The sequence below is a fragment of the Peromyscus leucopus genome, chromosome 8b (genome assembly GCF_004664715.2).
Source record: "Peromyscus leucopus breed LL Stock chromosome 8b, UCI_PerLeu_2.1, whole genome shotgun sequence".
NCBI classification, from domain to species: Eukaryota; Metazoa; Chordata; class Mammalia; order Rodentia; family Cricetidae; genus Peromyscus; species Peromyscus leucopus.
In genome coordinates this window covers 53,721,856-53,736,275 of record NC_051086.1, presented here as the reverse complement: position 1 = coordinate 53,736,275, position 14,420 = coordinate 53,721,856, and the positions used below count along the sequence as shown (strand labels likewise).

General features: G+C 50.2%; 2 protein-coding genes across 3 annotated transcripts in view; one reads left to right on the top strand and one right to left on the bottom strand.

Moving 5' to 3' along the window:
• Kif1c (kinesin family member 1C) overlaps positions 1–2,869 on the bottom strand; it is a 29,319-nt gene extending 26,450 nt beyond the window's left edge. Inside the window, exons 1-4 of the mRNA XM_028860987.2 lie at positions 2,714–2,869; positions 907–1,012; positions 538–670; positions 107–183 (exon numbers count right to left, since the gene is read on the bottom strand). Coding sequence (XP_028716820.1) covers positions 107–183; positions 538–643 — 183 coding nt within the window. The 5' untranslated portion in view covers positions 644–670; positions 907–1,012; positions 2,714–2,869. The remainder of the gene's footprint in view (positions 1–106; positions 184–537; positions 671–906; positions 1,013–2,713) is intronic.
• Positions 2,870–3,268: 399 nt separating this feature from the next.
• On the top strand, positions 3,269–14,370 carry Inca1 (inhibitor of CDK, cyclin A1 interacting protein 1). Of its 2 annotated transcripts, none has more exons than XM_028860974.2 (7): positions 3,269–3,407; positions 6,389–6,468; positions 12,075–12,188; positions 12,403–12,442; positions 12,743–12,936; positions 13,556–13,715; positions 13,967–14,370. In XM_028860974.2, the coding sequence occupies exons 2-7, from the start codon at positions 6,425–6,427 to the stop codon at positions 14,108–14,110; spliced, it is 696 nt and encodes a 231-aa protein (XP_028716807.1). In that variant the 5' UTR covers positions 3,269–3,407; positions 6,389–6,424; the 3' UTR covers positions 14,111–14,370. The 2 variants fall into 2 exon arrangements, with proteins under 2 accessions (XP_028716807.1, XP_028716805.1); XM_028860972.2 differs by having other exon boundaries at positions 6,296–6,468.
• The last annotated feature ends 50 nt before the right edge of the window (positions 14,371–14,420 follow it).

Genomic DNA, 14,420 nt, shown 5'->3' with positions numbered 1-14,420 from the left:
CTTATTTCCCAGCAACAGGCCCTCTTCTCAGGACCCAAATCCCACCCCCAACCCCCACCCCTCGTCTCCTACGGCTAGGTTCTTCCTCTAGCCCCAACAGCCTCACCGAAGTATGTGACCAATAAGAATAGTCGAAGGTGAAGCTTTTGGGGGCATCCTTGCTCTGTTTGGGATTGATGATGGCTGAGAAAACAAAGAGAGGAAAGCCAAGGTCAGGTACGCTCAACCTCTGCCCACTTTCCCATAAGCCCCGAGGATCCAGGATCCCACTCCCCATCTCTATCTTAACTCATCTCTCCCCTTTAATGATCCCCACCCCCTCCAGCCACCAAAGCTAATTTTGGCTTCACAGGACCCGCCCCCACTGGAGCTGCCTCCCTGGATTGGGCAATGGAGGGCTGCTGGCCAGCATTCCCCCTCCCAGGGACAGGAACATGGAAAGGCCAGTCTGCCCCCCCCCCTTGCAGCTAGCACATGCTCTATGCCCAGCATGGCCTTCCTCCCGGGACAGCCCAGCAGGCCTCTGGAGTCACTCACAGGTGGTGTTGCCCTGCATGCTGACCACACACTTGGCATCCTGGCTGGTCTCACGGGCATTGAAGGGCCGAACCCTTACGGCCACTTTCACCGAGGCACCAGCCATAGTTTCTGAAACTCCTGCCCTCCTCAACTGGACAGAAAAAAAGGGGTGGTCAGAGCCATGGGGAGCACTCAAGACATCGCCTGCCTGCTTCTTGAGTCCATCTCTACACACTCTATCCCAGCTAGCTAGCTACCCATCCCCTCAAGGACTCAGTTTCCTGCTCTTCTGGACTTCCTCCCAAATGTCACTCCCGAAAATATTACTGCTTCTCTCCCCAACCAGATCCCAGTTTGCAGGGGCTTGGGCCATCACCCCGGAGTTACCTGGTGTCCTGGCCCCAGATCAGGGGGGCTGGATCAGTTCTGGCTGCCACCGGCCCTCGTATGGAAAGCCCCATCCTACACTTGGGGCCTGGCCACACCAGCAGGGCTGTAAGGGAAACCAGGATTGTGGGGGAAGAGAAGTCAGGAGACGCCTGAAGCTCCAAAGGTCTGTCTGGGGTTCTGTGTTTAGAGAGCAAGGGATAGGGAGATGCTAGGGAAGTCAGGATAGCCGCCCCTCTGGAGTGGCTCAATGCAATGTGAATCCAAGGGCAGAGGCAGCGGTATTTTTATTCCCAGTCACTCACCAGCGTACTGAGCGTTCAGTTAGGGAGCGAGAGAATGAAACACAGACTGGACAGAGGGTGATTCACGGGGAAGAACACATGGGCAGAGACACTGAGGGGGGCCGGCAGGGAAGAGGAGGGACAGAAAGTTAGACACCGAGAAAATGAGAGGCATCAGACAAAAGACAAGATTGAGGTCAGGCTCTACAAGAGAGAACAGCAGAAGGAAGGGGCGACAGAGATGTTGACAAGACGGGGAGCGGGCTCTGGAAGCACAAACTGGAAGCGGGGAAGAGGTGTAAGAGGGGGCCAACACTCCAATCACAGAACCCTGATCTATAATTCTTCTCCGGGGTCAGCAAGTTCCCACATTGAGCTGACCACCCTCATCCATGAGGCAAGGTCCAAGGGCTAGCGGTATAGCCTGGAACAAGGATCCACAGGGCCTGCCTTGTGGTCCCCAAACCCCTTGCCCAGCCCCCAGTACTTCCTCTTCAGGATCCAGGACAATGGGCAGGGGAGGGTGGGGTCATCCTGTATGCATAGTATCAACCCCCAGGACTCCAGGCAGGGAGACCCGGAATACCTGTATCTTGAGAGGGGATCTGCAGGCAAGCGTTGGGGAGGGGGGCTTCCTCAAAGAAGAGCAAAGGGAAAAGGTCCCAAACCCAACCTGGGACTAGTGCTATGGCGTCCACTAGCCTGGGGAAGGTGCCAGGCTGCAGCCTAGGAATGTGGGTGATCCGGGTGCCCACACCCTGGGAGGAGAGTCTAAGGAGCCCACGCCTACGGATAGCCGGGTGAAGACTTAGGAAAAGGGTTCAAGGATGCCGCCTCGCATCCCCACCTGGAGTCCCCAAAGACCTCCAACTTCTGTCATGCTGGGTTGGGCCTCACCTCACCAGCCTTCCTAGGCAGAGCAGGGGAGGGGTAAAGGGGATGATCTATCCCACCACAGGAAGGGAGTAGCCGAAATCAGAGGCTGGCTCAGGAAGAATAGCCCTGACCCCCAAAACCCTGTCTAGGGGAGGGAAGGACACCAGGGCGGACACGCAATGTGACACCTCCGACACGTAGAAAACAGGGAATTGGGTGGCCAGGCTAGGACACAGTGGGGTAAAGGAATAAGGGAGTAGGTGCAGAGTCTGCGGGTACAGCTTTAAGGGCTCACTGGGGAGGAGGCCGCGGCTGGGGTGGGGCCGACCGATCCGAAAGGGGGTCTCGGGTCACCTGCACCTTGCCCACCGGCAGTTCTCCAACAGGCCCCCCGCCTGTCCGCTCGGGGCGGCCATGAGTTCCCGGTCCTCCAGTCCAGCCGACCGACGGCTGTCCCGGGCCTGGCACCTCTCAGCGCCTCCGCGGGATAAATAGCACATGATCCGAGCTCTCGCGCCTAGCCCGCCCGCCCGACCGGGTCGTGCAATCGGGACCTCCGAACCCCGGCTCCCCGGCTCCCCGCTCCGCCCCCACCCCCAGCGCATTCCTCCGCGGGCGTCCCCTCCCTGCCCCCCACCGGCTCTCACCTCGTCGCGCGGCAGGACTCCCGGCGGCGGAGAGCAAAGGGACAAACTTTCCTGGAAGCCTGAGACTGGAGAAGGGGGGGACACCCGGGGCCAGTTCGGGGGGCTGCCCCCGCCCCTCGCCGGGTCCCCGGGCGGCGGGCGGCGGATCGCGCCCCGGGGGCGGCAGCAGTAGCGGCGCCAGCGGCCGGCGCCCGCCCGGGCAGCGCGAGCTGGGGCGGGAGCAAGGGGCGGGGGACGGACGGACGGGCGGGCGGGCGCACGGGCGCGCGCGCGGAGGGAGCAGGCGGGCACGCGCTGCCCCGGGAAGGAGCCCGCAGGGCCGACTCTACTTAAAGGGGCAGTGCACTCTTGACAGTACGGCCCACCGGGCAGAGGCCAGGCCACTGAGCCGCGGACACACAGGGGAACGCAGAACGCCCGAACGTGGGAAACACCAGCGCTCCCGAGGAGCCGGGGAAGGGTGGGGGCGGACCCCGGAGGGCACTCCGGTCGGAGCCGCGCACGTCGCCGCCGTCAGAGGCGCCCCCCCTAGGAGGCGGGGTTTGTTGGCAGACCACGCCCCCGGGGGCGGTCCTCGCTGCCCGGCCTTCGGGCGAGCCAGGCGAGCCGGGCAAGTGGGGCGACCACGGTCACTGCGGAGCTGCCCCTTCCTGCCCGACCTGAGGTTCCAGAATTCGCTTCGCAGTGACCTCAGGTGATGGGGCCAGAGGCAGGCGTCGCCGGCGCGGCCGCTCGGTTGCTCTCTTCCCAGACAGCCTTCAAGTTTTGACTCCCCGCCCGACCGCAGCCTCGGCCCCCGTCAGCCTCCGGGAGGCTCAGGTGTCTTCTTAGGCCGCGGCTGCCTCCTCGGGGCTGGAGACCCCGGCCCACCTGGGGGTCTGCCCACGGCCCTCAGCCTGGGCTCCCGACCTCTCGGCCCTCCTGCTCATTGCCAGAGGCTTGGCCGTGGGCCCCCCTCTGCCTGCCAAAGGTCGCCTCAGCCCCTTCAGGCCCGAGCCGCACCCTCAGGCCTGGTCCTTCCCTCCTGGCAAGACCACCCCACCACCAGGCTCCTCGGCCAGCGCACCACCCTTCAGATGCCCATCTACTCTCTTGGCCGTGTCTGGCTGCCGAGGTCTCCAGTGTCCCTTGGTCAACTATTGATTCTATCTGGCTGCCTTAAATCTGTCCAGCCCCTTAGACCCTCCGGTCAGCCCCTCGGGCCCAGCCATCCGAAGGCCGCATGCCCCTCAGCAATTGCCAATGGCTCCCTTAGTTCTCGACCCCTTTCTAGCTCAGGACATCCGGTTTAGAGCGCACATGCCCTTTCAGCCCAACTCGACCCCATCTACTGCTTCAAGAAACTCCTTTTGTTTTTTTTACGTTCCTCGACCTTTCTCAGCTCAGTTTAGCTGCCCTTGTTGGTTTTGTGGGGTCTGTGACTGGCAGGGTCTCTCTTGGTAATCCATACCGCAGTCCGGACTTAAATTCTCAATCCTGAGTTAACTTCCTGAATGGTGGAATCCCAGGACTGCAAAACTATGTCTCGCGCATCTGTTGCTTCCGACACATTCTGATTGGCTTTTTCCGTTTGGTGCGGGTCTACATGCGCGCCTCACTTACCTTGTAGTTTATTGGCTAGGGTTCCCAGAGCCGGGCATGCAGGCAAGCGGCTCTACCACGGAACCTCATCTCTACCACTTCCCTAGCTTTTTGTTTTGTTTTGTACAAAGTCTTGCTGTTATAAACCAGTCTAGACTCAAACTCATGATGCTTCTTCGCGAGCCTCCTGAGTGCTTAGGATTACAATCTGTGCCGTCACCTCTGGCTTTTATCTAATATTTGTTCATGTATTTTATTTTATTTTTCTGGGGGTTTTTGTAGTATTCTTTTTAAAAATTAAGTATTAATTGTGTGTGTGTGTAAGTGTCTGTGTGTGTGTGTGTCCCTGTGTGTGTGTCCCTGTGTGTGTGTGTGTGTGTGTGTGTATGTGTGTGTAAGTCAGATGCAGGGATTGAACTCAGGTCATCAGCCTGGGGCAGTAAGCTCTTTTATCCATCGAACCATCTCCTTGGTCCATATCTAGTATATATTTTTTAAGACTTTATTTCTAAGCTGGGCAGTGTTGGCACATACTTTCAATCCCAGCAGAGGACAACGAGGGCTGCATAGAGAAACCTTGTCTTGAAAAAGATAGCAAATTTGTTTAAATTACTTATGTGAGTCTGTGCATGAGGATCCAGTGAGGCTGTGGGTGCTTGTGGAGGTCAGGAGAGGACATCAGATCGTCTAGAGCCAGAGTCACAGGTGGTGGTAAGCTGTCTGACTTGGGTGCTGGGAACCAAACTCAGGTTCTCTGCAAGAGCAGCAAGCACTCTGAAACACTGAGCCATCTCTCCAGTCCGTAGAGCTCGCGTTTTTCAATTTTTTTTCTTTATAATTACACCCCCAAATACCTCTCACCATATCTAGGTCATCTTTGTCCCAAATGCTGTCTCTGTGCAGCTGAGGCTTTATTTATTTCATCTTTATGTGGGTTTTGCTTGCATGTACATATGTGCACCACATGTGTGCCTGGTGCCCACAGAGGTCAGAAGAGGGTGTCAGATGAAGTTACAGGTGGTTGTGAGCCACCTTGTGGGTGCTGAGAACCAAACGCAGGCCATCTGCAAGAGCAGCCAGTGCTCTTAGGAGCTGAGCCGTCTCTCCGGTCCCACAAGTAGAGTTTATTTTAAAAAGGTTCTAACATAGATTTAACCATAGGCATTGAAGGAAAAAGGGAAGGGGCTGAAAGGTGGCTCGGTGATTAAGAGCCCTTGTTGCTTTTGCGGAGAGCCTCTTCCGCCCTCCTCCAGCTCCTGCATGCACATAGTACACATAAACCCATGCAGGCTCACACACATACACATAAATAAAAAATCTTGGGAGGAAGAAAAGAAGAGCCCAGGAAAAGGACCGTATGCACCCAAGTATGGGTACAGATTTCTCGGAGAAAGTCCACCAGCAGTCCTCAACCTTCCTAACACTACGACCCTTTAACACCATTCACGTTGTGGTGACCCCACACACACACACCATAAAATAATTTTGTTGCTACTTCATAACTGTAATTTTGCTACTGTTATGAATTGTAATATAAATATCTGTTTTTCTGATGGTCTTAGGTGACCCCTGTGAAAAAGGTCGTTGGACGCCAGGGGTCGTGACCCACAGATTGAGAACCACTAATGTAGACGCTCTCGGTTGCTGCTCCCTCTTTTGTCGTTACTTTCTGCACAGTTTCACTAACCTTTTGTATCCAGTTCCTTACCAACCCTCAATTCCTCCACCTCTCTGTCCACAGTCACCAGTTCTGTTGTCGAAGGCCTCTGCCCCATCCAGGTTCCACCTGTCAGGCCTCCTGCTTCGTCATCTTGTACTGCAATTAACTTAACTTGCCTCTGTAATTTTCACTTACTCTATACTTTTAGCTCCAGAAAATTTTCTCCTTCACATTGTCCACCTTGCCTGTTGTTTTTATCTCCAGCTTCACATGTTCAGTTAATAGTACAGCACTGTCGTCTCTCTCAGAGTTACTAAGCTCTCTTTTTTCGGGATGTTCAGTCCCTTTCCAATCTCTCCACTTGCTGATGCTCCGGTCCCTACAGCCATGACATGAGTGAATGACTCATTATCCATTATCCTCCCAACACCAAGGAGGAGATCCATCCTGCTACCCAGCGGAGTCCAGTCATGCAGGGACAGGAAGATGGAGACAGCGTCCTCCCTTTTGCCAAGTGAGTCCTCCTTGTTGGGTGGGAAGGACAAGGGTGGGATGGAGGGAAGATTGTGTGCTTGGATTCTTCTCAGAAAGGAGTAGGAAAGAACAGGAACCTCAGTGCCTGTGTTTAGGGGATTGATGGTTCACTAATTTATTCAATAAATGGTTTGCTATTGTTGTTTTATTTTAAATTGTCCATGGAGGTCAGAAGAAGGCTGGGGATACCCTAGAGCTAGAGTTACAGGGAGTTACAAGCCCACTGACGTGGGTCCTGGAGAATGAACTCGAGTCCTCTGCAAGAGCAGTGTGTGCCCTTAACCACTGAGCTGGCACTCTAGCCCCAGCAGCTTCTGAACCCTGTAATGTTCTAGGCACTGTAGTAGACATTGGGGGTTCAACAATTAGAAAGAAAGGGGGTCCTCCTCTCACAGAGCTAGTGGTAGAACAGAATGTGTAAACAAGCATCATTACACCTAGTTACGAGAACTACACAAAAAGATAAATCAGTATAAAGTAATGGAAAATAGAGGAGATAGAAGGTTAGGTTCACTGTAGAAAACTGTTGTGTAGAAGTTAATTTGAAATGAGATAGAGCTTGTCTGCAGAATGGGGATGGTGGGGGCAAGAAGGAAATAAACTTGGAATGTTCTAGTAACAGGTTAGACCAATGTAATTGAAACTTGTTGACTGAAGAAATTGTGAAAAATAAAGTTAAGAGAGTTAGGCAAAAGCCAGATCATAGAAAACCTTGTAGGCCATAGACAAAATTCTGTATTTTTATTCTGAAGATGGGGGAGATAGAAAGTTTTAAGTAAGCACACTTTTTTCCTTCAACCTTTTTTATTATGGAAAATTTCAAATAAATATAGTAGAGAAAGAGTATTATGAACTGATGTACTCCAGTGAAATTCAATAATTTTCATTATATGGATATTCTTTTTACCTATCCCCCTCAACTTTTTAAAGATTTATTTATTTATATTTAGTCTCTGTGAGTTTATGCACACATATATGTGCAGGTGTGTGCACCGTGTTGCATACATAGGGCTAGAAGGTGTGGAGGATCCTCTACCACTCGCTACCTATTTTTCTCTAAATTTTTTGTTGTTGTTGTTGTTTCAAGACAGGGTTTCTCCTTATAGTTTTGGTGGCTGTCCTGGATCTTGCTGTGTAGACTAGGCTGGCCTCAAACTCACAGAGATCCACCTGGCTCTGCCTCCTCCCGAGTGCTGGGATTAAAGGCGTGCGCTGCTGCTGCTGCCGCCGCCGCCGCCGCCGCCGCCGCCGCCACCTAGCAATTTTTTCTCTAAATTTTTTAAAGATTTCACTTATCTTATTTTATGTGTATGAGTGTTTTGTCAGCATGTATGTATGTGCACCGTGTGGGTTTGGGGAGCCTAATCTGGGTCCTCTGCAAGAGCAACAAGTGCTTTTAACTGCTGGGCTGTCTCTCCAGTAGAACCATCTCTTCCTTTGAGGCAGGGTCTCTCTCTGAACCTGGAGTTCACATTTTCTCAGAGTGGAAGCCCGAAACCCAGCAGTCCTCTCTCTGCCCCTTCAGAGGTGGGGTGACAGGTTACAGTGTGAGGGACACAGCTTATTGCATGGGTGCTGGGATCTGAACTCCAGTTCTCATGGTTGAACAGCAAACACTAACCCTTAAGCCACACCTCCAGCCCCTGTGTTCATTTGTTTTTGAAGTGGGGTCTTACACAGTTTAGGCTAGCCTTATAGTTACTATGTAGACAAGGATGACTTTGAACTCCCGATCCACCTGTCATCATCTCCCAGGCGCTGAGATCACACACATGTACCAGAGGGTGTTGGATCTCCTAAAGGTTGGAAGTCACAGGCAGTTGTGAGCTGCCTGATGTGAGTGCTGGGAACTGATCCTCAGCTCTCTGAGAGAGCAGGAAATGCTCTTAACCACTGAGCCAACATGATACTATTTTAAAAGATTATTCTCACTGGACTCAGGAGGCAGAAACAGAGGGGGGAAAAAGATTACTTTCTCCTGCTCTGTGTAGTAGCACTGGGGGAGGGGAATGAGAATAGAAGCACTTGTTGGATCTGGGTTCAATTCCCTGTACACAGGCAGCTAAAACACCATCTATAACTCCAGGTTTAGAGGATCCAATGCCAGACTTCTTCCAGTCTCTGTGGCCATTGCATGAATGTGACACACACACACACACACACACACACACACACACACACACACACGCAGGCAAAACATCCATACACATAAAATTAAAAATACATCCTTAAAAAATAAAAAGAACAGGGGCTCGTGGGATGTCTCAGTGATTAAGAGGACCCAGATTCAGTTCCTAACACCCACATGATATCTGTAACTCAGTTCCAGAGGATCTGATACATTCTTCCAGGCTCTGTGGGCACTGCATGCACATGATACATAGACACACATATAGGCAAAACATTATAGTATGAAATAAAATAAATTAAAAGTTCATTTTTTGGCCGGGAGGCGTTGGCGTACGCCTTTAATCCCAGCACTCGGGAGGCAGAGCCAGGCAGATCTCTGTGAGTTCGAGGCCAGCCTGGACTACCAAGTGAGTTCCAGGAAAGGCACAAAGCTACACAGAGAAACCCTGTCTCGAAAAACAAAAAACAAAAAACAAAAAACAAAACAAAAAAAAAAATTCATTTTTTTTTTGGTTTTTTAGAGACAAGGTTTCTCTGTGTAGCCCTGGCTGTCCTGGAACTCGCTCTATAGACCAGGCTGGCTTCAAACTCAGAGATCTTCCTGTCTCTGCCTTATGAGTGCTGGGATGAAAAGCATTTGCCACCACTGCCTAGCTAAAATTTCAAAATTAAAAAAAATAATAATAGAAACAGGGAGAGTAAAATAGAGAGACCCTTGCCATAGTCCAGGAAGAGAAAGATGATGGATCTCTCCAATATGATGAGAATGGAAATGGAAACCGTGGTCAGATTTAGGTATTGTTCAGATATACAGTTCACTGGACTGGCCAGTTAGATACAGGAAATGGGGGGAATATAGCATAGCATGTTTTTGGCCATAGCAGCTAGGCATATGAAGTATATCTTTCATCAGGTTAAAGGCTGAGCAGATGTTGGGTGGAGCCTAAGGAGGAACCAGGATTTGAACAGTTTGGGAGTATTAGCACACTGGAGATGTTTAAAGTCATGATATTGAATGAGACCACCTACAGACAGATAGAAGAGAAGAATATAAAAGACTCCCTGATATTTCACTTAAAGTCTAGGAGGTTGGGCCAGGCATAATGGCTCACACCTTTAATCCCAGCACTCAGGAGGCAGAGGCAGGCAGATCTCTGTGAGTTCAGCACCAGCCTGGACTATATAAGCAAGTTGCAGGACAGCCAGAACTACATAGTGAGACCCTGTCTCTCAAAACAAACAAAAACTCAGAAGATTAGGCATCATTCAATCTGAGGACAAGGAAGTCATGAGCACTGTTCTCATATAGCTCTGTATATCCTTCCTACATACAAGGATGTCAGTGGTTCTTCAACACAGAAGACACAGCAGGGGGAAGCAGCTTCTATCTTGGATCTTCACTAACTTAAAGGAACCTTGCCTAGCAAAGTCACCTGAGTAGCCAAAGCCTTTGTTTTTTTCTTTTTTTCTTTTTCTTTTTTCAATTTATTTTGGTGTTTTGAGACAGGGTTTCTTTGTGTACCCTTGGCTGTCCTGGAACTCACTCTGTAGCCCAGGCTAGCCTCAAGACTCACAGAGATCCACTTGCCTCTGCCTCCTGAGTGCTGGGATTAAAGGCATTTGCCACCATAACCTGATCAAAGCCCTCCTTTTAACAACCCTGCTGGATAAATATTATGTTCTCTGACTATGCAATATAAAAGCTGAAATTCAAGCTAAGTATAGTGGCACATGCCTTTTAATTCCAGCACTTAGGAGGCAGAGACAGGCAGATCTCAGTGAATTTGAGGTCAGCTTGGTCTACATAGTGAGTTGCAGGACAGTCAGAGCTACACAGTGAGACACTGTCTTGAAAAACCAAAAAGGGGGAAAAGGAGGAGAAGGAGGAGGAGGAAGCTGGGGTTCAGTGAGACCTGCGGGTTCAACCATAGCCTTCACCATAGCTCCTGTCTCCAGTCAAATCAGAGTCATTAACCTCTTTAGCTAAAGTGGACAAAGGGCTGTGGCTGTAGCTCAGCTAGATATAGTGTAGGTGGTACAGTGCTTTCTTTCTTTCCTTTTTTCTTTGTTTTGTTTTTCAAGACAGGGTTTCTCTATGTAGCTCTGGCTGTCCTGCAACTCATTCTGTAGACCAGGCTGGCTTCGAACTCAGAGATCTGCCTGCCTCTGCCTCCCAAGTGCTGGGATTAAAGGTGTGCACCACCACAGCCCCAGCTGGTACAAATGCTTTCTTAGCATTCAGGGAACTCTGGGTTTGATTCCTAGCACTGCATAAAAACTAAGTGTAAAGCCAGATAGTGATGGAGCACGCCTTTAATTTTGTCACTCAGGCAGCAGAGGCAGGCGGATCTCTGTGAATTTGAGGCCAGCCTGGTCTACAGAGTGAGATCCAGGACAGCCAAAGTTACACAGAGAAACCCTGTCTCAAAAAATAAATAAATAAATAAATAAATAAATAAATAAATAACTAGGTGTAGTGGTACATGCCTATGATCCCAGCATTCAAGAGGAGAAGGCAAGAAGATCTTTAATTTTTTTATTATTTTAATTTATGTGTGTATCTGCAGAAGCCAGAAGAGGGTTGGACCCCACAGATCTGGAGTTACAGGCAATTGTGAACTACCTAGCCTTGGTTCTGGGATTTGAACTCAGGTCCTCTGCAAGATCAGCATGTGTTCTTAACTAACCACTGGGCCATCTTTCCACCCCTGTGAAACAGGGGGATCTTAAGTGCAATATATTGAGTTTGAGGCCAGCCTAGAATATATGAGACCCTGTCTTTAAAAGGAGGAGAGAGAAAACATTATGACTCGTGCTTCACCCCACTACCCCAAGACAGGGTTTCTCTGTGTAACAGCCCTGGCTATCCTGGAACTCACTTTGTAAACCAGGCTGGCCTCATTACAGAGATCCACCTGCCTCTGCCTCCCAAGTGCTGAGATTAAAGTGCCACCATCCTACATGACTCATGCTTTTAAGCCTAGGCAGACACAGGCAGATCTCTAAGTTTAGGGCCAGCCTAGTTTATATGGCAAGTTCCAGGACCGCCAGAGCTACATAATGAGACCCTGTCTCAAAACAGAGGTGGGAGGGAGAGGGGGAGGGAAGAGAGAAGGAGAAAATGAAGGAAAAGCCATGGCTTGCAAGCAGGTAGACAGCTAGGACCCCCATGGAAAGAACCACTCCTGAATCCAGTGGGAGAGTAGATGCTCTTAGGCAGTGGTTCTCAACCTTCCTAGTGCTATGACCCTTTAATTATAGTTCCTCTTGTTGTGGTGACCCCTCCCTCAACCATAAAATTATTTTCATTATTGTTATGAATCATAATGTAAATATCTGTGTTTTCCAATGGTCTTAGGTGACCCCTGTGAAAGGGCTGTTTGAAACCCCCAAGGGGTCACCACCCACAGGTTCAGAGCACCTCTGAGACCTGAGCCTATCTTGTTCTCATCACAGGTGTTCCAGGGTGGTCAGCCGACCTTCACCCTGTAGCCTGCCTTCCCGGAGTAGCAGACCAATGCCTCAGCCTTATGGAGATACCTTCTGGGAGAATCTTAGCCAAAGATCTAGGTGAGTAGAGGAGAAACCAGAAGCTGGAGGTGGGAAGGTGAGCTATACTATTTTTAGTGATCATAAATCCTTACAGCAGTAAGCATGTGTGTGGAGGTCATTTCACACTACTTGATGGAAGTTGTAGCTCCAACAGGAAGTCAGGAGAGTTTATGAGGGAAATGGTATTTATTAGGGTGTCTTTTCTGACTACAGCTCCTCTGTTTGTTCTTAGCTCCAACTGGATGGAAGAACAGCACATTCCACCAATACTGGTATAACAAATTCTGCTCCTCAACCTTCTGTTAAAAATTGTGCCCACTGCCTTCCTAGCCTTAGGAAATACCAGAGAGAAAGGGTATGGGAAATACCAGAGAGAAAGGGTTCTACCCTTTCTCTCTGGTATTTCCCAGCCAGTATACTAACCAGACCCTGTTTTTACCATAAACCAAGCATCCTGTTTTCCAGATCATACCCCAACTTCCAAAGACCCCTGATTCTCTAGTTCAGCCCCAAATCCCCTGAAACCAACACCTGTCTACCTATTTAGCAACTGTTCTTCCTTCTTGGCACAGAGGGCCACTGGTTGCTCCCAGCCTGGCCTGCATCCTCTTGAGGGACTCCCTCCTCCTGAAAAGCTTTGGAGAAGAAAGAGGAGGAAGCTGCATTTGGAAAGAATGCAAAAGGGGCCTGGAAACATTCCAGCCCGAGTCAGAGCTGTTACTTATCATCTGGAGGACCTGAGGAGGCGACAGAGAGTCATCAATGAGTAAGGAGACATGGCATCTGGCCTCTGGGAGCCAAGCAGGGATTGGTGGCAGGGTAATTTGAACTAAAGAAAGTTGAGAGCTTTGAGAAAATTCATTGGTACTTGGAAAGGAACCATGCCCCTGGTGTGATTCAAACATGATTTCTTTATTTTTGCATTTAATTATGTATGTGCATATGTACTGCATTCCACAGCATGTGTGTGGAAGTCAGAGAACAATTTATGGGAATTGGTTTTCGTCTTCCATCATCTGGGTCCTGGCTTAGATCTTCAGGCTTGGTGGCAAATACCTTTACCTGCTAAGTCTTGCTGGCCCTTAAACATTTCTATAATATGGAAAGAAGCAATTGAGGGATGGAAGGTAAGTCACATTAGCTGGAAGAGTGAAATGGCCCAAGATGACAAGAAAGCACATCATTGAACTAAGGGAAATTAGGGGTAGGTCCCTGAACTGAGAATTCTTCTGTCTGTAGAGAGCAAAAAGTTGGGGTGAGTTGAAGATCAAATAGTAACACCTATGAGTCTCAGCGAGAAGTACTTCAGACCAGGAGAAGGGTGAAGAATGAAGCTGGAAGCCTGACCTCCAGGCACCTTGCCTGTAAACCTAATGTCTCCACAGACTGAAGAAGGCCCAGTGGGGTAGCTCTGAGGCTACATCTGAGCTCCCAGTACTTGAAGAGGGCTATGGATTCCTCAGCACTACTGAATACCTTGACGTGGGAGAAGAGAAAGGAACCTATCCACAGGAAGAGAATCATTTTGTCGCTCCCAGGGATCAGGTATGATTGGAGATGAACTTGGTAGGGGTAGGGTGGAAGGTGGTGTCAATTCATAATCTCGAAAGGGAGGCAGCAGAAGCCAAGAGCCAAGTTGGATAGCTGAATTTAAGAACATAAAGTAGTCATGAACCCGAGCTTTTGAGGTGCGTGGGGGCGGGGGCAGGAGGCGCCTGGATTTGGCCATTAAGAAATCTGGAGAGAGACCTGTTTTTCCACCCCACCCCACCCCTTCAATTTTTTCTCATCTACAGCTGCTTTGGTCTCCCTGGACTCCCTTAGGCCAGGACGGGACCTATGCCTCTGGGCGGCTAAGCTCTCTGGCCCACAGCACTGTTACAGCCTGGAGGAACCCCTCTTACAATCCTCAGAGGATGGTGTTGGAGTCTGAAGAGTAGTGGGAAACCATCCATGCCCAAGCTTCGGGACCCAAGACCAATTCAAACGCGAGACTCTCCTCATTGGTGGCGTCAAGGCGGTTGTTTCCCTCTCCTAACCCTAACTGTTGTTCACAGCCCACTTGAGTTCCTATCCAACGGCCCCATCCTCTCCAGCCGGGTTTCCCCCCAGACCAGACCCTGGTCTTGTGTTCTCTCTGTTGTTATTAAAGAGCCTGGAGTAGTCTTGCTTCTGATCGAGACAGTGATGGACAGGAAATGGAAAGGAAGACTCCTTTGATTTTCTTGAGGACCCAGTTTCAATGAAGTC

Coding starts and splice junctions, on each gene's coding strand:
- Inca1 (XM_028860974.2), top strand. CDS start 6,425: ATGCAGGGACAGGAAGATGGAGACAGCGTCCTCCCTTTTGCCAA. Junction 12,189..12,402: donor AATCTTAGCCAAAGATCTAG/GTGAGTAGAGGA, acceptor GTTTGTTCTTAG/CTCCAACTGGATGGAAGAAC. Junction 12,443..12,742: donor AGCACATTCCACCAATACTG/GTATAACAAATT, acceptor TTCTTGGCACAG/AGGGCCACTGGTTGCTCCCA.